This window comes from Exophiala viscosa, assembly GCF_022695815.1.
Source record: "Exophiala viscosa unplaced genomic scaffold EDD37scaffold_1, whole genome shotgun sequence".
NCBI classification, from domain to species: Eukaryota; Fungi; Ascomycota; class Eurotiomycetes; order Chaetothyriales; family Herpotrichiellaceae; genus Exophiala; species Exophiala viscosa.
The window spans coordinates 5031405-5054138 of record NW_026944353.1 but is presented as its reverse complement, the minus strand read 5'-3'; the positions used below and the strand labels follow the sequence as shown (position 1 = coordinate 5054138).

General features: G+C 51.1%; 8 protein-coding genes across 8 annotated transcripts; 5 read left to right on the top strand and 3 right to left on the bottom strand.

The window, feature by feature from the left end:
- Nucleotides 1–435: 435 nt before the first annotated feature.
- EDD37DRAFT_619377 (uncharacterized protein) lies at nt 436–4117 on the bottom strand. Its single transcript, XM_062815862.1, has 14 exons — nt 3682–4117; nt 3523–3615; nt 3434–3473; nt 3333–3376; nt 3083–3282; nt 2757–3031; nt 2679–2703; nt 2497–2610; nt 2041–2441; nt 1914–1981; nt 1700–1865; nt 1589–1646; nt 1340–1527; nt 436–1289 (listed from the first exon to the last, which is right to left on the bottom strand). Exons 1-14 carry the CDS (start codon nt 3810–3812, stop codon nt 870–872), a joined length of 2223 nt encoding a protein of 740 aa, XP_062676272.1. The 5' UTR covers nt 3813–4117; the 3' UTR covers nt 436–869.
- A 770-nt stretch (nt 4118–4887) lies between these two features.
- Nucleotides 4888–7233, top strand: EDD37DRAFT_102643 (putative homogentisate 1,2-dioxygenase). Its single transcript, XM_062809113.1, has 13 exons — nt 4888–5169; nt 5229–5298; nt 5350–5396; nt 5446–5512; nt 5562–5842; nt 5896–5981; nt 6034–6165; nt 6226–6304; nt 6355–6535; nt 6585–6705; nt 6754–6825; nt 6876–6947; nt 7015–7233. The coding sequence occupies exons 1-13, from the start codon at nt 4991–4993 to the stop codon at nt 7128–7130; spliced, it is 1503 nt and encodes a 500-aa protein (XP_062676271.1). The 5' UTR covers nt 4888–4990; the 3' UTR covers nt 7131–7233.
- A 712-nt stretch (nt 7234–7945) lies between these two features.
- EDD37DRAFT_102633 (cytochrome P450) lies at nt 7946–10158 on the top strand. Its single transcript, XM_062809112.1, has 5 exons — nt 7946–8052; nt 8109–8212; nt 8269–8374; nt 8428–9567; nt 9617–10158. The coding sequence occupies exons 1-5, from the start codon at nt 7966–7968 to the stop codon at nt 9800–9802; spliced, it is 1623 nt and encodes a 540-aa protein (XP_062676270.1). The 5' UTR covers nt 7946–7965; the 3' UTR covers nt 9803–10158.
- A 123-nt stretch (nt 10159–10281) lies between these two features.
- On the top strand, nt 10282–12009 carry EDD37DRAFT_646098 (putative cytochrome P450 oxidoreductase; the record flags this gene model as incomplete). The annotated part of the gene is made up of 3 exons (XM_062817699.1): nt 10282–10416; nt 10475–10690; nt 10744–12009. The coding sequence occupies 3 exons, from the start codon at nt 10282–10284 to the stop codon at nt 12007–12009; spliced, it is 1617 nt and encodes a 538-aa protein (XP_062676269.1).
- Nucleotides 12010–13130: 1121 nt separating this feature from the next.
- On the top strand, nt 13131–13763 carry EDD37DRAFT_605234 (shikimate kinase; the record flags this gene model as incomplete). The annotated part of the gene is made up of 2 exons (XM_062814805.1): nt 13131–13256; nt 13308–13763. 2 exons carry the CDS (start codon nt 13131–13133, stop codon nt 13761–13763), a joined length of 582 nt encoding a protein of 193 aa, XP_062676268.1.
- A 722-nt stretch (nt 13764–14485) lies between these two features.
- Nucleotides 14486–18514, top strand: EDD37DRAFT_672583 (actin interacting protein 3-domain-containing protein; the record flags this gene model as incomplete). The annotated part of the gene is made up of 3 exons (XM_062819446.1): nt 14486–14659; nt 14711–17796; nt 17872–18514. 3 exons carry the CDS (start codon nt 14486–14488, stop codon nt 18026–18028), a joined length of 3417 nt encoding a protein of 1138 aa, XP_062676267.1. The 3' UTR covers nt 18029–18514.
- EDD37DRAFT_102563 (Alpha/Beta hydrolase protein) lies at nt 18216–19836 on the bottom strand. The gene has a single exon (XM_062809110.1). The coding sequence runs from the start codon at nt 19746–19748 to the stop codon at nt 18615–18617; it is 1134 nt and encodes a 377-aa protein (XP_062676266.1). The 5' UTR covers nt 19749–19836; the 3' UTR covers nt 18216–18614.
- Nucleotides 19837–20610: 774 nt separating this feature from the next.
- EDD37DRAFT_102583 (uncharacterized protein) lies at nt 20611–22066 on the bottom strand. Its single transcript, XM_062809111.1, has 2 exons — nt 21933–22066; nt 20611–21728 (listed from the first exon to the last, which is right to left on the bottom strand). The coding sequence occupies exons 1-2, from the start codon at nt 21985–21987 to the stop codon at nt 20992–20994; spliced, it is 792 nt and encodes a 263-aa protein (XP_062676265.1). The 5' UTR covers nt 21988–22066; the 3' UTR covers nt 20611–20991.
- Nucleotides 22067–22734: the final 668 nt, after the last annotated feature.

Sequence of the window (22734 nt, the reverse complement as noted above, 5' to 3'; positions counted from 1 at the left end):
ACAGGAACTCGAGCAACTCGAAAGGGCGGATTTCGAGGCCCCAAAGGTGTACCAGGACTAGTCGAATGGCTTGGTTCAAGATAGTTCCCGTCGCTAGAAGGCGCAGAGGATACCCGAGATGATTCAAATACCCGATTGTCGCACCTCATCCGGTCTAAGGGTCATGAGCGGAGAACAAACACTGCAGAAATGGTTGCCATACAAGATAAGCTAGCCAATAGCCATTGTCTGATACTGTACCAGTCTTATCAGTCCTTCGAAAGGTGGGGACAATTGTGCCCGAAACCTCCACACTACTCGCCAAAACCAGGTACGAAATCGATGCCGAAGTAAACCAGTGACATGTGGTTCTAGCCCTGCATTTTCTTGTCCCTCACGTATCCTTGGGGGACTGCGGCCGTGGCAAGCTACACTCTATCCAAAGCCTGCACTCAGCCTGGTTCAGTTCATGACGCATTGATTTAGATACTCTTCTACGAAAGTTCCTCCGTTCACTGTGACCTCAGAAGCTCGAAAGCTGATGTTTTCCGGTCATGGATAACCCTACCGAGACGACTGACTAGGGTAACCCTTTAAGACCTGCGATGATCGATTAGTCCCAAGCATGGAGAGACATCCAGCCGGGCGTCTCGTGCGTAGCCGCGAAGCAAATGCTAATTGTGCATTTCAGATTCTTGTGACTGTTTCCTACTACGTCTTATGGACAAAACCAGTCCTAACGGGCTTGATGGTTGGTCTTTGACAGTGGTCTCTTTCGTCTAGCATCCATTCGAAAAGCAACAAACGTCCAGGGGAATCTTGCTCCTGTACAAGGCACCGTAGACATCAGTCTAGAGTTCCACTTCGTCCAATTCTGAAGGCATGTATCATCACGAATTCATGCTCATGAACCAGTGGTCAGGCATACTTGAGAATTGATCTTCGGAGTAAGAAAGTGTGTCGAGGAGATTGGGATCGAAGCAGGCAAGGTTCGGATACTGCATCGCCGCTTGAAAAGAGTATTGGTGAAGGTTCGAGTGGCCACCGCCTTCGAGACCAGAGCTGCTCGTCGGCGCCGAAATGGACAAGGGTGCCATACTGGAGGAAACGTCCAGGGTCTCCACACTCAAATGCCTGATGACATTTAAAATCTCGGGAACGTTCGATGTCTGGTCATCTGTTTGTGCTCTGGCATGCGAGACAGGCCCCTGTTCACTGTCCCGTGGTGCACCAGGCTGAGATGCTCTTCGTGGGACGGATAGGGGCAGGGACTCATTCAACTGTTCCCACACCGTGCTATCCTGGGGCATCTGATGATGTCAGCGGAGGTATTGGGGGCTTTTAGACAGTTCGGACAGACCTGATCTCGATCACTTGACGGAGGTGCGGCAGCTGTTGCTTCCTTCCTTGGACTGCTTGGCTTTTTTCGCATGGCACGTAAGGATTTGTACCATCTTTGTGCCACAGGCCAGTCATACTGAATCTGCTTTAGCAGCTCCATGGAATGACTGAATACTGCTTCAGAAGATGTTGCAAGCTCAGGACAAACTGGAACAAGAAGAGGGCGTTGGTCAGTGATTCTCAATGTTCGATGGAGTAGGCCGCATACGTAATGGTTTTGTTCGAAGATGTGTAGCCAGGGACCCACACATGTATACACAGAAGACCTTCCCAGGTGTAAGCGATGAATCCAATAGCCGGGTGGTCAGTATACACCTACGATTTCTGTGGGAGACCCCTCATGAGGCCCCCGAAGAGAGTTGAAAGCAGTGATTTGCTCATCGAGCTCAAAGACATTGTGAAACAATTCCTCAGAAAGCTTTGCCCAGTGTCTTTGAGCGGCTGAGCCGACATCAACGGGACTATCGACAAGGGCACTGATTATTCTTCTCGGAAATTAGTAGCTGTTTCAGGACAGGTGATATCGTACTCACTCTTTCAGGTACCAGCGCCTTATCACTATATTGCAAAGCCGCAACACCATCACAAGAGATAAATATCCCTATAGCGCCGGAGTCAACGATACGTTGCGGGAAAATTTAGAAAAGGGACCGGACTTACCAGGTGGAGGCCTTCTACCTTGTAGCCTCGCAAATTCCATACAGACCAACGATGCTGCGGTGCCAGACCTCTTTCCCAATCTCGAAGTGTCGAGGATAGCTTGTAATAATAGCTTTGCGGGTTCCAGGGAAGGTCTCTTTCAGCATTGTAGCCAGAACATGGGTATCGTGCTACTTCACTCCAAAGATTCTGGACCTGAATGAGGGCTGCAAAGAGAGATCTTGATGAGTGGCTGCAAAGTGCCGCATCACTTTGTGCTGGTGCCGTTCCATCGAGTGCTGCACGTGCGCAACTGGCGATTCCAAATGCGAAATCCCGTTCGTCGCAGGGCAAGAGCGCTGTAATGTCCTGCAGCGAGAAAGAGGAGATCGCTCCAGGCCCTGCATGCAAACACTCCTGACCTGCATTGTCAACGTCAGCCTCAATGTTGCCAGTTGCCGGGTCCAGATCCGTCACCTTGAATGATCCAGAAGGTCCGTCGAGCGACTTCTGCGTCTATGACGGCATGTCCCGTTGCATCAGCAGAGAGTGTGTAGGTCTCCTCGAGGTGGAGGCCGAGAGTTCCCGCCACTACACAAAGTCTCAACGTCAGATGTTTGAGACAAGTGACAATTCTGGAATTCTGGAAGCCAGCTTACTTCGTACGGCAACACCCATATTCATCTGTTATGCTCGGTCAGTGAGGTGCAATAGGGTAAGGTCTGAGCCCGACTAACACTGCTTCTGCTTTTGTCACCGCTTCCCCACTCTGCCAGTGCTAACATAAAGAACGCCTGGCAGTTCTCAACTGATGGAGTGTAGATCTTCGAAAGACCCGAGGCGATTGCCAGCCCAACGAAGTGCTCCGTAGCCTTTGCACCACTGCCATAGCGTCGGACCAGGCACGGGGTTAGGCGCGCAGAAACACTGAGGATGCTCGCATAGTAGAACAAATCTGACGTTTGTTGCCCGTTCGCAAGACGTTCCATGAAGAGTGCCTTAGCGATAAATCCTGTGTCATACATTAGGCGTTGCACGTCAACACGCGAAGGGTGGAGCCTACCAAGTTGGTAATATGAGGAAGTGAACACTTTGCAACCCTCTACCACTTCATCGAACGGAGGTAGGTCATTATGTGTAGGACCGCGCAGTAGCTCTGACCACGATGGTCTAAAATCATGGTCGCTTGGTTGGTGGATAGCCAAGTCCACATCATCCCCAACCACGGTGTTGAGCGGCTGAGACTTTGACGGTGAGGTGGCACTTTTTAATGATCAGACCCCCCGCCCTTACAAGATAATGGTCGTACTCACATGGAGCGACGTTTGTCCGCACGAGCCGTGTTCCTCGGTGGTGGCTATATCCATGCGTCTCAGTACCTTCGGATGCAGTTTTGACCTTGTGCAAGACGAACCTCTTGACATGGTTCTTTGTCAGCTCTTGATCGAAACGTGCTAAAGTGGGTCAGCGATTGCTATCGTGTGGACTTGCGAGAGTACATACCATCGAGCTTCGACCTCGGACCCAGCGAGACGACATCGTCTGCAGGGTGGATTGGCATCGCTATGCTCGCACTTGATACGTAGCTGACGGCACCTGGAACTCAATGGTCACTTTGGCTGTCCCGGGACAGTTTGCACTGATAGTTCGAGCATAACCTACCGCTTGCAGGCAATAGATGCCCTTCTGAACTTGGGCCCTGTGCCCTCCCGTTGCCCTTCGACTGTCATCCGAGACATTATACCAATACCTTCCGGACTCTCGTAGCAGGCTGCATGCAGAGGGCTGACCATCAAAGGACCGACATGTTCCGGATGGAAGGCAATCAACAGACAAGATAAGTCTTCAATATTACTGCTTATTTGGCAATGACCCGTGCGGGCATTCGTCGCCCGTCTACCAGGTCTATCGATCACGTTTCAGTGATAAGGCAATCGTAAGTTGTTCCTTGACAAGGTTACTTATCTCCATAAAGCTTGTATGCCGCGGAAGTGCATCTGCAAGGTCCCGGCTCGAAGTTTCTGCGGTTCTCGGAGCCCAGACCGATAAGGTAACTTAAGCCTTTTGCAAGGTTGCTTATCTCTCCAAAAGTGTCCTCGTACTCGTATGCTCCAAGGTGGAAAAGTTCCTGGGGGTCTGGATGCCCCAATGGATCCTTCGCATTCTCCAAATCACCTTAGGCAGCAACGTTGCGCACTACTGTTACATGATGGTAGCAGCATCAGCTTTCCTTGAAGGTTAACCAGTGTATGATTAAAGGGTGCAAGGAGCCGCAGCACCTCAATGGCGCGCTGCCTGTGGCAGATATCTTTACGCGAGGGGTAAGTAGCCTATGATCGTCAAAACGACCTCTGGGCCTGCTTGATGGCTTCATAAAGCTGCCATTGCACTGCTCGTACGTCGGAGCAGAGATGCCAACCAGTTTGACACCCCACTCCGTAAAGAGAGTCGAGAGGTCTGTGGGGTTGCTTCAGGCAGTATGATAGAACATGCCCTTACACCTGCTCCCAAATCTAGCACCGACCACGGGGTGATGTCTTGGTCCACCAAAAGCCTATTCATCGGCCTTCCGCAAGCAGAATTAGCAGAGCAAATGAACCTCAACATACTCCTACATGATTATTGCCTAGCAGCCGCGGACCAACTGGGTCTCTCCCCACAGATGCTTTGCCAAGCAGGAATGATGACAGGAAGTGCAATTCCTGTCTTGCTCTTCTCCGTTTATTTCAGTGGGCGGATAGTCTCTCGGGTGCTAATCGTATGATAGGCGGGAGTCTCACGCGTTTGCAGCCCCCAGAAGGCTGGATGAACCGGCAATGTCCACCAACTCTTAATGGACAAAATTTCCGAATTGGATGTTCACTCAGCGTTGCAGACAGCCTTATCACTTGGCGAAACCGCATATATCCGCGTATATGGCATATAAGCAGTCCACCGGTCTCAACAACAGTGCATCTGGACGAGTACTCACATGACAAGTCGTATAGGCGCTATGGGGTCGATATCAAACGATACGAATGGCTCCTACGCCAAACCAAAAAATGCAGCCTATGGTGCTTCCGCAGATGCCCCGTTCGTGACGACGAGCACTCAGGAGGATCCCTATCCTTATCAGACAGGTTTTGGCAACCGATTTTCTACAGAAGCCGTGTGAGTATCCATCGCTCAAAGCAATAGCAGAATAAAGAATTGACCATACTGCTATTCAGTCCAGGCGTGCTTCCACAGGGCGGCCGCAATCTTCCACAAAGAAACCAATATGACCTATATACAGAACAGGTAGGCCGAACAGATCTGCCCCAGCACAAAGACGTACTGATAAGAGGTCAGCTCAATGCTACATCATTCATTTCCACCAGGCAAACGATGCAACACCTGTATGTGATTATGAGTCTCCTCGTCGTCATACTCTGACATTTTCACTAGATGGTTCTACCGTATCAGGCCGGCAGTTGCACACAAACCCTTGCAATCACTCTCCACGAAACACGATGTACGTTTCCTGGCTTCTCAGCCGACCTAGAGTTGACCAAATGTTTCAGATGGTAGCCTCTTTTGGTCTGCACAACCCTTATGTCCATTTCACGCCCTTTACTTTCGAATGGGGCCCGCTTGGACAAGCTTCGACATCGGAGCCTACGAATTTCTGGCAAGGTATCAAGACGATTGCTGGTCACGGCGACCCCACACTGAAAGAGGGACTCGCCGTACATCAATATGCGGCCAACGTGTCCATGGGAAATCAAGCATTCGTCAATCATGATGGAGATTTCATGATCATCCCGGTGCAAGGGCGATTGGACATCCAGACAGAACTGGGAAGGTCAGTCATGATAAACGTTTTGTGTCACCACTATCTCGACTAAACCAGTGCAGGATGATGGTCCGCCCGGGTGAGCTTTGCGTCATACAAGCAGGCTTGCGCTTCAAGGTTGTCCTGCCTGATGGACCAGCACATGGCTGTAAGTTTCTCTCGGTGACTCAGACTACTGGGCTATAATTGATGGATTGTAGATATTCAAGAGATCTTCGGAGCTCACTACGAACTCCCAGAACTCGGGCCCATTGGGTCGAATGGTTTGGCTCTTCCCAAGGACTTCGAGATACCGATTGCAAGTTTCGACATCGATTCATCGGACTGGGAAGGTAAGTTTACTTCGAAGGAAGCCCACCTCTCGTACAGTCGGCTGACCTTTTCAACTGTAGTTGTACTCAAGCTCGCTGGAGAACTATATCATTACTCCCAAAACCACACCCCATTCGATGTCGTTGGATGGCATGGAAAGTACGTTTACACCCGACTGCTCGAGCACAAGCACTAATACCAACATCTAGCTATGCTCCATACAAATACGAGATGACAAAGATATTAGCCCTGTCATCCATGAAGGACCAGCTTGACCCCAGCGCTTACTGCATTCTGACCGCGAAGTCCAAGATAAGTGGGGTTTCACTTTCTGACTTTTGCGCCTTCACGCCGAAATGGGTGAATTCACTGGATTCTTTTCGACCTCCGGTAGGGCTGCATTCTGGGCTGCTCCAATTCTTGCTCATTTCTGATATAGTACTACCATCGAACAATGGCTTCAGAAATGATGGGAATGATCTACGGCACCTACGCAGGCAGCTCGAAAACATTGTCCCCGGGTGCTCTTACCTGCGACAACAGTTTCGTTGCTCACGGAGGTAAATAGTTTTCGAACTTGTGCGACTACAGCGCTGACAACCTTGCAGAATCGTACCAGGCTTGGAAGAAGGCCACCTCCGTGGCCCTTGAGCCTCAATTCCAGGGCGAAGGGTCTCTTAGTACGCCAGCCTTTGTTGACCCATGGGTTCATGCTAATCAAGTACTCCAGGCTTTATGTTTCACATGAGCTCTCATGTCGCGGTGACGAAATTTGCTATGGAGAGGCACGCACAAACAAAGCGTGAGTCTCAATTTCCCCACTACTGGCCTCCCACGGAGAACTCGCGCTGACCATGCTGCATTCATAGCTCCTCCCGAGTCACTCTGGGACGACTTACAAGGGGACTTCTTGAACCACCTCCCAGAAATCAATGAGAAGCTCTACCGAGCTGGACGGCAGTTGATCGAAATTCCCTCCGCATAAAAGTTCAGACCATGATCCGAAAGGCTCGGTAAATGGGAGCACGCACATGGATTTTCAGGTCTTTTGAGGCATCTGAACGCAAATACTCATTCATGAAACTTACGTTGTCTTTTGCGAGTTGTAACGAATATTTGCATTCTGCAGCGCTAGGTTAGGAATCTTCTTTAGGTATTCAGAGCACTGTAGCAAACGAGAACCACTCTTCATTTGGGCCATTCAATCAAGGACTCAAAAGTTCTCCCATCATCATCCGCATCAGTCCAGCAGCTGTTCAATGGTAAAATATTTACTTGACAAGATTGAAGCAGCAACCCGTCTCAACGCTTATCTGCACGATAAGTGCGGGAGCTAGCGGCATTTTGCTTGAGTCGATCGTCGCTCGCTTTACGACGGGGACCGGTTAGATATCCCCCGGACGGGTAGCTATCTCAATCAACGGGAAGCTATCCGATTATTCCAACTTGGGCTTTCAGTGACTGTCCACGCCATCGATGGGAGGATTGTACTAGCTTTAGAAGAGTCACCTATCGAGAGAGGCGCAACGGCGCTTCGGTCAACACTCGCCCAAAAGTGCTCCATCAGTGGTTTCTGCAGAGGATACCTTGGGTGGCCGGGATTGCTACACGCGTTGGTCCGAGCTCTTACGCGGCAGACCTCGCAGTCCTTACAATGCTTCACCCGACTTCAGAGCAGCCAATGGCACTCAGAGCAATAGAGCATATGTAATTCAGGCACCGCAAGTTCATGCGTGAAGGCCCCAGGAATCAACTACTTACTTATTCGACGAGCTTCAACTTTCCAAATTGTTATTGACGGTCATTAACTGCTTGGGACCATGGCAGCCCACTTTTTCAACCTGGTGCAGAATTACGGCCTGAGAATCGGCACTGGTGGTGGGATACTGATCTTGCTTGTGGTTCTGGTGAAGAGCCCCATTGCGCTACATGCAACACCATAAAGTTGCTGACAACAGTGTAGATTGGTTGGGTTATGCCATACTACCAAAACTCATACAAATTGAACCGATTTCCGGGACCTGTCCTTGCGGGATACACCAGACTATGGTCCTTTTGGAAGTCTAGGTGCGTCACGTGTCCCAAGGACTGCAGACTAACAAATGACTGATGGTTGTGGACAGGAATCATCTGACTTGTCTGTCGGTGCACGATGAACACATGAAGCATGGGGATTTTGTCCGACTTTCGCCCACTCATGTCAGCATCTCTCACCCAGACAGTATCAGGGTATGAACACAAGAAAGTGTCACCTCGATCATGTTAATAATAGCTTGCAACAGGAGATTCTTGGGCATGGCAATGGCTTCGCAAAGTCTGACTTCTACTACGCATTCGACAACATCGAACAAGGCATATTCACTACCCGAGATAGAGCAAAACACACCAGAAAGCGTAGGTTTGTTTCGCACATTTTCAGTCCAAAAGCTATGATCGAATTTGAGCCGTACATGACGATTGCCCTGGGGAATCTGGGTCGACAAATGGACTCCTTAATCGATACAGCCCGGGCAGGGGCCTACGTCTCATGGAGTGCCACAGATCCAATGATTGCCCAGCACCAGAGAAAAGGCGAGGCAGCTTTAGATGCTGCTGTGTGGTCTGCATTCCTGGCATTCGACATCATTGGAGACCTGGCTGTTGGCGAGCCATTCGGCTTCGTCGAAGCTGGATATGACAGCGAAAACAGGATCAAGAAATTGCGGGACCGTGGCGAGTGGTGCGCCACCGTGGGCATGCTACCATGGATCAAGACATGGACGCCATACTTTTACTTCGATTCATTCTTCACGAAGGGATTAAAGGCAGCGCAAGGACTGGCGGAGATGGGTATAGCCTGTGTGGAGAAACGCAAGGCCGTATCGATCGATCCCAATCGTAAGGACATCCTTTACTACCTCCTCACAGCCAAGGATCCCGACAAAGGCGGCCCAATCCCGGACGGTGAATTGAAAGCGGAAGCTTTGACACAGCTGATCGCTGGAAGCGATACCACGGGAAACACTATAACCCATCTTACGGACATGTTGACTCGGAATCCTGCAAAGTTGAAAATCCTGCAGGAAGAATTGGATACCGCCTTCCCAGACCCACTACCCCAAGACTTCGTTGCCAGCTTCGTGGACTGTAAGGATCTTCCCTATGTTCAAGCAGTCATATACGAAACGCTGCGTCTGAGGACGACAGTCTCGATGGGTCTGCCTCGTGTGGTGGGCGAAGGCGGTGCTACAGTTTGTGGCGAGAGATTCGAGGAGGGCACCGTGCTGTCTACCGCGACATATACCACTCATCGTGATCCACGGATCTGGGGAAGTGATTCGTGGGACTTCAAGCCCGAACGTTGGTTGGGTAGAGGTCAGGCCGAACTCGAAAAGTACTTCTTGGGCTTCAGTCAAGGCCCTAGAGCATGCATTGGACGCAACGTAAGTCTTTGAGGTACTGAATTGGCAGTCGGCAACTAATATGGGTCAGGTTGCTTTCATGGAACTCAAAAAGACAGTGGCTACAGTCTTTCGCCGCTTTGAATATCGACTGATATATCCGGATCGAGAGTCGTGGTTACGAGAAGGTTTCCATCTTAAGTGTCAGGAACTGCCTGTTTTCATTCGCCGGCGGGCAACAGCGATTGCAGAGAAGACAGCATTGGCGACATCTTGAGGTGTGTGATGCCACAATTGTGGTTTCCTCAAACATGCTGGCACCTAGAGTTCCAATGGCATGGTAAAAGAAGATAAATGTTCAAGAGGTCAGACCACACGAAAGGCTTCTCTTGTTATATGTGGCTTGGTTTTCAGGAGACCTCGCCTTATCAGAACATTCACGGGCGATAAGGATCAATCAACCAATCCTCCACTCTTGGGCCTTAGTAAACACCTGCAAGGCTGTGGTTTGGCCCATCCTATTGGTTCATATCAAAGGCTGTTGCAAAACGGGTGGACACTATTGGCCGACCGTCTCTAGATACATCTGGGAGCATGTTAACATGTTGAAATGTGCCGACGGACGAAATTCCGCCTTGAAAAACACTTCCTCTCTCGCTGTCTGAGGCCCTCATCACAAACTCATGGTCTTTTCCTACTGTGTGCTTGCACCTCGTTCCTCTAATCAGCCTGCAGCTTCATCACTCACTGCGCAAGATGGCGACCAGCCTGACCCTTCTCTTGGTCGTTGGCGCTGTGTCTCTGCTGGTGCGAGTGTTGCGCCTGGGGAGGCGCCCAGCCAACTATCCTCCAGGACCTCCAACCGTCCCATTCCTTGGTAACATCCATCTGGTGAGAAGTACAGCTATCTGCCAACTAGCAGAAACAATCTAACGCGGTGGACATGTAGATGCCGACTCACGATGCACACAAACAATTCCAGAAGTGGGCTGAAGAGTATGGCCCTGTGTACAGTCTCATCCTGGGAACCAAAACCTTGATCGTTCTATCGAGCGCCGAGGCTGTCAAGGATCTCCTGGACAAGAGGAGCGCAATCTATAGCGATCGTCCAGAGATGTACATTGGGCAGGACCTTGGCAGTGGAGGGCTTCGTCTGCTGATGATGGTAAGTGGAGGCTGAGGATTTCGTAGGCAATGGAAATTCACCACAATAATCAGGGTTATACACCGACGTGGCGTTCGATCCGCAAGCTTGTCCATGGACTACTCAATGTGACTGCTGCCACGAGATACTTGCCGTATCAGATGCTTGAAAACAGGCAGATGCTGTACGAGATTCTACAGAAACCTGACGATATTCAGCATCACATACGCCGCTACGCCAACTCACTGACAACTACCATGACTTTTGGCTGGAGGACACCATCTGAGAATGACCCCCAACTTCGGCAGCTTTTCCACGGTTTCGAAGAGTTCACGGCACTAGCCATGACTGGAACTTCAGCGATGCTAGACTCCTTTCCACTCCTCCGCAGATTGCCCGATGTTTTCCTTCCGACAGCCGCGAAGGCTCGGTCTTTGCACAAGGTAGAGAGACAGCTCTACGTGGGACATTGGCTCAAAGCCAAGAACGGTCTCAAAGACGGAACAGCGCATCCCTCATTTTCGGTCGATATGGCACATTTTCAGGAGAAGGAGGGCTTCAGCGACCCCCTGGCAGGCTACACGACTGGCACACTCCTTGAGGCCGGTTCGGGCACAACATCCGACACGCTCTACGCCTTCGTACAAGCCATGATCCTGTTCCCTGACGTACAGCGGAAAGCCCAGAAGGAAATTGACAGTGTGGTGGGCGACAATCGCCTTCCCGTCATGGAAGACTACGCGAACTTGAGCTATATCAGAGGCTGCATCAAAGAGTCGCTGCGTTGGATGCCGACGACGATCTTGGGAGCTGTCCCGCATGCGGCGACTCAAGATGACCATTATATGGGCTACTTGATCCCGAAAGGGGCAGGAGTCATGAACAATGTCTGGGCCATCAACATGAATGCTGATCGCTATCCCAAACCGCGCGAGTTCAACCCGGACCGATATGCAGATGATGCTCAATCCCTCTTCGAGTCTGCGCTCAATCCAGACCCGTCGAAGCGTGACAATCTCACCTTTGGGGCTGGTCGTCGCATTTGTCCCGGTATCCACATCGCAGAACGAAGCCTCTTCCTCGGAATCTCACGACTGCTATGGGCATTCCATTTCGAGCCGGCGCTTGATCCGCAGACGAAGAAGCCCATCTGGCCGGATCCCGAGAAGCTGACGCAGGGATTTGATTGTGGACCTATCCCCTTCCTCACTCATATTACACCGAGATCAGAGGCGCGCGCCGCACTGGTGCGTGAAGAGTGGCAAGAGGCACAGACGTTGCTCGATCCTGTAACGAAGCAGTGGAATGAGGCTGCCAGAAGGGAGGTCATTGGCATGTAAACCATGTCCCCCATGGTATCATGTCTGGCAAAAAGTGATTCTCAGCAAAAATGGGGGAAGGTTGCATCTGAGGGTGGAGCATCTTCAGCCGCGGAGCCTGGAGGTGATAATTCTATCTTAAGGTCGCTGACCGTGGTGCTGGTCAGGTATTTGGACCTGCTAACATTACACATCACACGATTACCCATCAGCGATGAAATGAAACCGTAATTGTGTATCGGACAACTCGTAATATGGAATGAAATTGTTAGCCGAGTGTTGCCAGGTTGAGGAGGTTCAATCACCGACGGAGACCACGATGGTGGCTTTGGGTAAGCTCCACAAGCCCCCGCACAATTGAGGCAGCCTAGGGAGCCCAACCACAGGCTGTCTTTGGCCCATTGGCACACACAGGAAACAGCAGGATACCTAAGTTAGGTAGTTAAGGCACATCTCATTATCATTACTAGGATATTTCACAGCCCAGATGGCGAATTCACCACTTACCTGGTAGTTTTGCCCCTTCTCTGCAGTAAGTTTCTGGGCTTGCAGATTGGTACCTGACTAGAAACAATTCGGCCTTCTCCGACCCCCATCCACAAACCAACTTAACCACCCCCATGCGCAATAATGCTTCGTAGAGATGACCGTGCCGCGCATATTCTGATCTCTTTACTTAACTAGTGTGGGGTTTTAGGGCAACTGTCGCCCTATTTAACCGAATCGCCGTCGAACCGGCTGTCACGGCGGTTCGGTTCTTGTCGGCGACTGGACTTCTCTTGCCCAATTCACTGAATCCCAGAGCCTCAAGTTGGGCAGGTTGCGCCGACTACGTAAGTTTATGTCCGTCTCTTAAACTCCTTGGTCGCTTTTGTCTTTCATCTTCTATTCGACCTCATCGTCAATTCCGGACATGTTATAACACTTTTATACTGGACTTCTCAACCACTCCACCTCGCCGGGCCCTGTTCGTACTCCTTCACACCCGTGCTCGCGTGCCTCTCTCTTGGATCCAATCGTGACATCATCTTCAACCCCAGTCTCTGGCTGTTGAGACTGCCATGTTGTCTGCAGAACGAACATCAAGAACCCAGCCCCTCCAATATCCTCTTCGACCAACATCCCCACGTCAGACATCCTCCATGGCGCCAGAAAACGATCACGTCGAGCACATATGGATCGTTACCGGTCCCGCTGGGTGCGGCAAGACTACCGTCGCCCAGTATCTTGCCAAAGAGCTGTCGCTGCCCTATGTGGAGGGCGATGATGTATGTAATGTCTTCAATTGATTACGGTGGCGCCGCTAACTTCATGTCCAGTTCCATTCGGCCGCCAACAAGCAGAAGATGGGCGCTGGCATGCCGCTCACAGATGCAGACCGATGGGATTGGCTGATCACGCTCAGAGGAGAAGCCGTCAAGCGACTTCAACACGCCAATGGTGTCATAGTCACTTGTTCCGCCCTCAAACACAAGTACCGAGACGTTATCCGGGTCGCGAATTACGAGCATCCTTCCGTCCAAATACATTTCATCTACCTCAAAGTCGACGAGCACACGTTGCAGAAACGTGTCGCCGAGCGCGTTGGTCACTATATGAAGGAAGGAATGGTTCACAGCCAGATGGTGACGCTCGAAGAACCTGAAGAGGACCAAGAGTGGGATGTGCTCCCAGTGGACGTCAGAGCGGACAAGGAGACTGTGCAACGCGAAGCTCTTGACGTGGTCCAGAAGAAGTTGAAAGAGTACGAGGACGTGCCTAAAGAACTCAGTTAGCTCGGACGCCTTTATTTTGGCGAAACCCTCGGATTTGCGCGATGGATAGACAAGCACAGTGATTTGAGCATAGGCGCCTGGAGTCTGGAATACGGGCTGATCGGTTCTGATTGGCATGGGTCATCGAGCTTTACACTGTACTTATACAAAAGAATGGATGGGCAGCACAATCTTGAACAGGATATCCTGGATATGAGGTTGGATAGCTGTTACCTGAAGAGCTTCATGGACGAACCCATTTGAGGATACTTCATATCTCCGTGTCCTGATGGTCAACAAGTGAACAATTGATGAATGCATCTGATGAAATGGCTTTTCTGGTTCGTTGTGACATTGAACCATTACTCGGTTTGGCCATGCGGGGGTGATCTCCTACAACATGCAACTCGGCAGATGTATGTAGAGAGGAATAGAAGAATTTATGTACGCACGTTCGCCTCACGGCTTTATATTCTCTTCTGGTTCTGCTTCGATCTTGCTCACCTTGGGCGGTGGTGATGGTCGAGAACTTGGAAGACCGCAGTAAACTAAACTTTGTGAAACTTCCTAAAAAGGGTCATCTCTCCAACTGCTCCGTCCTTGTGACAACTCCTGGCAAGAATTACCTGCGCCCACATATGCGCATCCCTGCGCCCATCTGATGCTCGATGTGATCGTCGCATGGGAGGGAATCACTTCTACGGCATGATGCCTCCTCAGTACGCACGGTGACGCCTCCAATCATGATTCAATCACCACCCTCAGCGGCGGCCCAACGCCCGATCCAGTCGCAGCGTCGGCAGCAGAACCACCCGGACCAGATGCAAGCATCGCCAACAGCCATGAACACGTCTTCTGGTACAGGTTCCGAAGTCAGATCTTCGTCTGGCTCAGGACGTTCTCAAAGGAGCGCGAATGTGAGTACTTGACCCTTTGCATGTCACCATGGTGGACTAAATCATCCCTAGCCCGACAAGCAGATTTCGCAGATCGAGAAGAGCGTGACCCATTTGTTGGTCGCTACCAAACAACTTCTGGAGACCTTGACACAATGGTCGCGCGGACAGGCACAGGAAGAGGAGGTGTCCGATGTCTATGTACGGTTGGGATATGAATTCAACTTGGCATGTCGTGCTTTCAATTCAATAGGAGTCGAGACCTCCGACCTGGGCCCTGTTCCTGATCTTTTGCGGAGCATTCTGGAGGACACCCTAAGCCAACCTGCCTCTCCTCAAGCTCTGGACAATTACCTCCCACGAATACGAGATATAATCATAAACCTGCTGCATGGTCTGAAGAGGAAGCAAAGCAGATTACGCGGGAGGACAACGAAGGAGACTGGGGCGGGCCAGACACGGGCTCCTATCTCACAAATCAGGCAGACGAGCGTATCGACTACAGCAAGCAGTGAGACGGGGTTGACACATATGTTGGAAGATATACCCAGCGCGACGTCAAGCATGCGTGGTCCACCGCCACAGCAAGAAAGCACTGCCTTGTCTGCACAAACGTACGAGCCCGCAAACGCATCGGCGGTTCAAGCATCGAAGCCCCCCATAGGCCGACAATCGCTTCGTCGTAATGCCCCGCCACAGCTACCAGATTCCGATTCTACGTCGACCATGTCTTCGAGCACTGCGGAAAACATACCTGTCCTACCACCCTATCATGATGTTGATCAGCCACTGTTGACACCCTCGATCAATTTTCCTCATCCTCCTCCACCACCGCCTAAAGAGACCGATGCCCTCACAAGATTACAACGTGGAGGAGACTTGGAACGGCGGGCATCGAGAAGATTTTCCGCGTATCAAATACAAAAACACCTTGGCGCCTCCCCTAATGGAGTCCCAGTTATACCTCCTGCCCAAAACTCTCCTATTCCCAATCGAGGGAAGGAGGTCCGCGAATCCTTGTCTGCTGTTCGATCACGGGGCTCATTTCAGCAGTCAAGGTCGCGCTCCGTACGTCAAGCAGATGCTTCACCAGGCAGAAGCGGCACAGTCCGAGCGCCTCAGAGGATATCGGAGGAAGCAGAACAAACCCCTGTCTTGTCTCTGGAGGCTGTTCCCCCAATGAGGCCGCCGGAAGAGCCGCTGAATCTTGACAGTCCTACAGTCAAGACGCCGGATGAATACCATAAGCCTCCCGTGAGGAAGGACAGTGACGGAAACAGTCTTGTACTAGGAGCGACGGTAAATGGACCCCTGGAGCCAACGCCTGAGGAACTGCAGGACACTGCCTCGGTTGAATCACAGCCAGCTCCTCAACCTCCTGAACACAAAACATCAGCCGATCAAGAGTTCGACGAAAGCACGCCTGAGACTGTGCAACGAGAACCGAGGGAAATTTACACTCCACCTCAGTCGCAGGTTGTGGCTTTGGACTCTTCGCCACCACAAGGGAAAGAGTTAACGCTCTTCTTACAGTACCGAAGCAAAATCAAGAAATTCGTCCTGGCAGATGGCTATGCAGAGCTTACCATACCGAGGTTACAGCTCGCATTCATTGAGAAGTTTGCATGGAACACTCAGCATGATGGTGGAGAGCTCCCTGAAATCTATGTGCAGGATCCTGTCTCCGGCGTAAGACATGAATTAGAGGATCTGTCAGATGTCAAGGATAGAAGCGTGCTCGTTCTCAATGTTGAGCCGCTTGATGAAGTCAAGAAACACATTGATGAAGGCCTAGGAGGACTCCACAGAACCATAGAAGGTGTCCGATCTTTGCTTGAGGGACAAGGTACACTGATGCAACGATTTTCCGATCGACAGCTCGAGACTTCGAAGGAAATGGCGCGAATGTCGGCAGTTCCAAGCACACATCCTTCACGAACACCCACACTCACTACTGGCCCCTTCTCCGGCTCAGCAGGTCCGTCAGCTCCATCTGCGTCCAACTTGCAGGAGATTCAAGACCTACGCCGGGACATTGCGGTATTGCGACAGACATATTCTACAATGTCCTCAGATTTCAGTGCGGCAATGACCGACATCAAAGCCAAAGCGGCCAACGTCAAGATCGCTGCTGCCGAAGCTACGAACGCTTCATATAAAGGCGACGTTGGTCGCGCGCATATTAATGAAGGCAAGAAGGCGCTGTCGGATGACTCTGAGACCCTTGTCAGTAGAGTGGATGATCTCTCTGATATCGTTGAGGAACTGCGCAAGGACGTCGTACAAAGGGGCGTCAGACCATTGCCACGACAACTTGAAGACATAAGCAAAGAGATCAGTGGGACAACGAAACACCTGAGCAAGGTAAAAGAATTTGTCAAGCGCGAAAAGCCCGTCTGGACCAAGATATGGGAGCAAGAACTTCAAGTCGTGATGACTGAAAGAGATGATCTGACCCAACAAGACGAACTATTGGCTGATCTTGATGGTGACCTTGAAGACATCACAAATGTCTTCAAACTTGTGGAAGAGGCCACCAAGCAGCAGAATCTCCAAAACACAACCACGGGCGGCCGCAATCCCTCGAAAAGCATTCCCTTTGATCCAGATGTCGACCCGCACGAGGCCAAAACTGGCATGCTCGACGAAGTACGCGCACTGCAACCTAACCATGAGAGTCGACTTGAAGCCATCGAAAGGGCCGAGAAGGTCCGTCAGCGTGAGATGCAGACCCGAAAAGTCGGCGAATTTCAACGTGAAGTCGAGAATTTCGTGGAAGAGGGCAAGCTCAAGAAGACTGGTGGTATGGACGAGGTTGAGCGACGCCGGAAGATGAGAGATGAGCTGGCTCGCAAAGAGAACTGGGATCGTCAACAAGCGAGAGCGGCAGAGTTGGAGAAGAAAAGAGCCGAGGAGGCTGCTGCAGCTGCGGCGGCGGCGGCGTCGTCTGCAGAGACCAATGGTGCGCGGCACGAGTCGGACACTTCACAAGAGGGCGAGGCAGCTTTCCAAGACGCGAACGAAGAGAATGTACAATCACCAGAAGGACGTACATCGCCCACTCCAGATCCACTAGCTATAAGAGGCGCTGCTATCGACGAACAACCAGCTCCGCAGCTACCCGAGGTCATTGCGGCGGACGAGAAGGGTCTCGGTATGTCTTTTCTTAATGTGTGATCTGGAATAGAAACTTCTTCTTGATGATCTCTTCTGGTGTCGCCCTTATGATCAAGCGCTGATTCTATGTTTGCTGCTATCATAGGCGTCCATGCTATGATTACCGGCCAGGCTGCTGAAAATATCGAAGCTGATCAAGATACAGCAGAGAATGAGGATAAGGAGAAGGACAACAGAGGGAGTTGGTGGCAACCGGCTATCTTCTCGACTTGATCACGCCTCTCCCGAAAACACCAATCAACCATATAATGAGTGTACGATGGACCTCGCCTCACTCACAGCGCATCACAACGAGAGTGCCTCTACAAGGGTTGGTACCATTGGTCTCATTTCGATTCGCCATATTTCGAAGACTTGGGATTGTGACTGTCCAAGTTTCAACACCACAGATCGAAGAGTTTGATCTTTGGAATGTGCCTGTTCTCAATTTCGGTCACCTAGCCGGCCTGATAGCGCAAAGCGTGGCGTTACTAATGTCTGCGAGTTCCTTACCTTTTCGGCAGCATCCTTATACTTATGGGCATGTATTGTATTCAGCGGATTCGCTCGACACTTGTCGTTGGGCTAGAGTTGGATACTGTATGAAGATGCGATTTTAGGGAGAAAATTCCCTTACCATCCATAAGTTGAAAACAAGATCCACAGAATTCGTGACATGATTATATTATATTATCCAGAGGAGACAAGTATGTACATCTTCCTCTCACGACTTTTTGTTCGGCAAGTCGTACCAGTTATGTACGATGGATTATCGACACACGTCTTTCATTATATGCATCATTCGCCGGCTTTTCAACGGCTAGAATCCATTGCCAACCAAAAATTGGCTGATCTGCTGGTATGTGATCTCGTGGGTGTATTCAAGGTTCAGTCCATGTCCGGAGTCAGGCACGATGAAACTTTGGAAATTGCTGGAGTCAGGGAAGTACTCCTTCACGGCTGCAGGGATGCTGGAGATAGCCGGGTTGCCGGTCGCAAGGCAGTTGCCGCCGCAATATGGGAGGTCTCGGGCGCCGGTGATGACGAAAACAGGGCCGGTGAAGTAGTTGATGCCACCGGTGCTTCCGCCGATGGTCAGCAACTCGCCAACACTGACAGGTTGGCCGGTGGAGTAGGCCAGCGCCAAGATGGCAGGGTCGAATTCGCCGGGCGAGAAAAAGTTGGTCTGAACACCTGATGGGGTGCCGGCGCCAAAGTAACCTGCGACGTACGATGAAAGAGCCGGCACGGTGGTGACGGACACCCAATTACCACCTAGCTCGAAGAATGGGAGGAATGTGCCGTTTTGACTGAAGCCAGTCAGGACGAGACCGTCGGAGAGCGAGGGTGTGTCGCGCGCCAGCGCGTACGACAGTGCCGAGCCGAAGGAGTGGCCGACGTGGACAATCTTTTCGAACTTGGCGCTCACGCCGGGCACGGAACCGTTCCATGCAAGCTCGGTGAGTGCAGTGAGAGCGGCGTGTTCGAGGGCGACTTGGATTTCGGAGAGTGGGTTGCCGTGCGACGACATGCCGATGCCCAGGCGGTCCCAGGACAGGGTCGAGTAGCCGTATTGATCGATGGCGGTCTCGACATAACTGTAGTTGTAGTTGTTGAAGGAGAGGTCCCAGTAGCTCCTGTCGAAACCGATACCGTGCGTGAGGATCTGGAGAGTCTTGCCCGCGCCGCTGGCTGGGGCGCAGTAGGTTGCGGCAAGGTCAAAGTCGCCGGACACCGTCGTGTAGCCGGCGAGGATTTCTTGTGTGTAGTTGACGCCTTGTTCGGCGAGGTCGACGATGAAGTTGGTCACATCGATGTTGGTTTGGGGAATGCTGATGTTAAACACAGCGTTCCTTGCGGAGATGGACACGGGAACAGTGATGTTCTGGCATGTCCATGCCGACGCCAGGCCAATGGCGGAGCTGAGCGCGGCCGCAGTGAAGAAGGAGCGCATTTTGATTGTGAGTATCCGACGACGAATACTGGGTGTTGGAGCTTCTGCTTGGGGGGAGAGGAGCAGCAACGTCAAACTGCGTCCAACAGGACAGCTACCTTATATACCAGCATTTCTCAAGCTTTATGCCCCCTGCCGGCCTCCCGCTGCATGAACGTTGGGATCAAGCTGCGACCTCAATAACCTCCCATCTCACGCACATGAACGATCCAATCTGGACATAGTGAGAGCAAGTGACGACAGGAACAGGGACATTGTGGAGGCGTAGGCTTGAGAGGTTCAGCCAATTGTGTAGATGGAAAAAGGTTCAGTAGATGGATGAGCCCGGGAAAATGGCGGTATGAAAATGTGGAGGAGGATGGGGCGTCATATCCCTGTCTGATGGTCATTTGAGTCGATCTATTTTTCGTACCTCGTAGTCCGCCGCAAAGTTGTTTGTCACTCAGGCCTGTGCAAAAATGCTCAGGATTTGGAATTCGCATCTTGACTAGCCTGACTGGCTATACACCAACTGCCGCTGACAGCCATGTTCTGCGTACAGACTGAGGGTTTGAGTTGAGACTGACAGAACAAAAATGCGGGCATGAATGCGCTGCCAGACCCGTACGTCAGGATCAAACCATGAACCCTAGTTCGCATCTCGAGCCGCTTTCTCATGACGTCCAAGTTTGGAAAATCGCAAAGTTTATCCCCATGCGTTTCCAAGATCATTGCCATATCGAATGCACATTGTTCTTAATGGGTAAGGTCATGTTCCGCCGTGACGACGCGGCACACCCGCCGCTTATGCCCCAAAAGATCGACGTCGTACATTTCAAATTGTTCATATCCTGGATGACCCGGTTGGTGCACCACAAACACCACATAAGGGGGTATCATTTCCGAAGATACTCTAACCTTTTACCGCGGTCCCATCCACTTTGAACAAGCCCGGCCAAACCTTTTGAGGGCTTGAACAAAATATGCTCAGTTCATGGTCAAAGTCACGTTCCACTTTTGAAAGCGGCCGCGTGTGTGCCAGTGAATTTGACTGGCCAGTATGTTGTGATGCGGCACAGCTTCTAGCTGTCCACAATCCAATTTTGGCCATTCGTCAGACAACCTAGAAGGTAGGTAGCTCGAATGATGCAAGCGGCTCACCGTTTGCATATCTTGCTATATTCGGCGTCGAGCTTGCAGGTATCCCATGATTTCGTGGTATGACAATTTAGTGCATTCTGACCATCTTGCAGGTCTCATTTGGTTATGATGGGAATTGTTCTTGAAAGACTTTAAGTGCTTCTCTGGCCCTTATTTTCACGCCCTTGCTCAAGGCTTCTCGGCTCACTTTTTCGAGTGGCACCATGAAGCTTTTGGCGACGTTCAAGCAAACATTCTCGATTGTTTCTGTGTTGCTGTCGTCGGAGTGTGAGAGTTCCTTCTGTACCGCGTTGATTTGGCTTGTGAGTTCATCAACCCAGACATCGAGGACATGAAGCCTTAAGCCGTCTGGCACTTTACGCGCGCGAGGACTGAGCGGCCATGATTCGAGAATGTGGATTTGTCCGGAGATCATATCTTTTGACTCAGGCATCGTGGCCGAAGCGTCGTTACATGCCGACATCAACGTGAGGTTGAACAAGTCTCTCAGAAAGAATCGAACAAGCAGTAAGACTTTGTTCATGCGCCACTGATCGATTGAACTCCATTCTCGGCAGATGGTCTCCCAAAAGGCAGTCGTCCAGGTGTCCAGCCAGGAATAAGGTTGGTCGCTAGAACTTTGGACGTCGGCATCTTTCGAAGCCATTGTGTTGAGCATCCCAGCGAGTTCGGCAGTGAGATTTTGCACTGAAATGGCGCTTTTGCTGTCATGCATGTACAGCGCGACATACAGACCCCGCCAGATTTGCAGACATTGAGTAGAAGTGAGATGACTCGAGGGATCACGCTCGTTGAGGTGGGTTATGAGAGTCTTGAAACATGATCGTCGTACCGATGGCTCTACATGGCACAGTCAGTGTCAATTCTGTTGCATATGAGGCCTTGTTGTCGTCTGGGACCCATCAAAAAGAGGGCTTTCCAAGCAACCGTGAGTACATGTGGTCATCCGCACACCATCTCCAGTAGAAATAGATTTTGGGTCCTTCTCATGTGAGAGTAGGAAACATCGACGACTGGCTCACGACATGAGGGAGGAAGGCTTACCACTACTCGCCAGATCTTTGACGGAAGGAACGGGTTCGGTACCGGCGTTGGCCATACCTAATTTCGCAGGACTTGATCGCTGTTGACTTGGGTGATGTATTGCGAGGCTCTGAGTCCGATGTCTCGCGTTGCGGGTTTGCTTCAAGTCGACTGAATGGAAATAAAACGCAAACTGCCTGATTGACTTTGCAAACCCCAGAAAAAAAGTTGCCCGCATTTCAGCCAATGATGTGCAGTCTTGGCGGCTGCCGACGACAACTTCACTCACTTTCACTCCTTGTTGTTCTCTCTTCCTTCCATCTTCACAAACATGCACCATGGTCACGATTTTTACGGCAGTGTGTTCTTTTGCAGCATGCAGTCACCGCTCGGCACGAGTATACTTTGAAAGCGGCAGAAAGAATGGCACCTGACCCAAAAGCCCATGGGCTGGTTCGGGTCCTGCTGTTCTAATAATGCATTGCGCCATAGACGGGAAGCTGCAGCTCACACATCGACGATGGTCTCCTGTCCCTGTCTTGTTTGCCCGTCTGTGGACAGATCGATAAGCTGTACCGAATTGCAATAACAATGTCTCGTGGAGGATTACCTGTCCGCTCACGAACTCCAACTCGTCAATGACTGTTTCCCAGCGCGCAGTCATAGTCCTTGCGATATACTCCATGTTCTGGGGACCGTCGATCGCAGCTCTTGATGATTGGGAACTTCCCTAGGTGACCAACGATGCTCCACAGCCAGCCATACGACAAGGCTGCCCAAGTTAGGCGGGTGGAATTAAAAAAAGAAGTCAACATGCTGACAG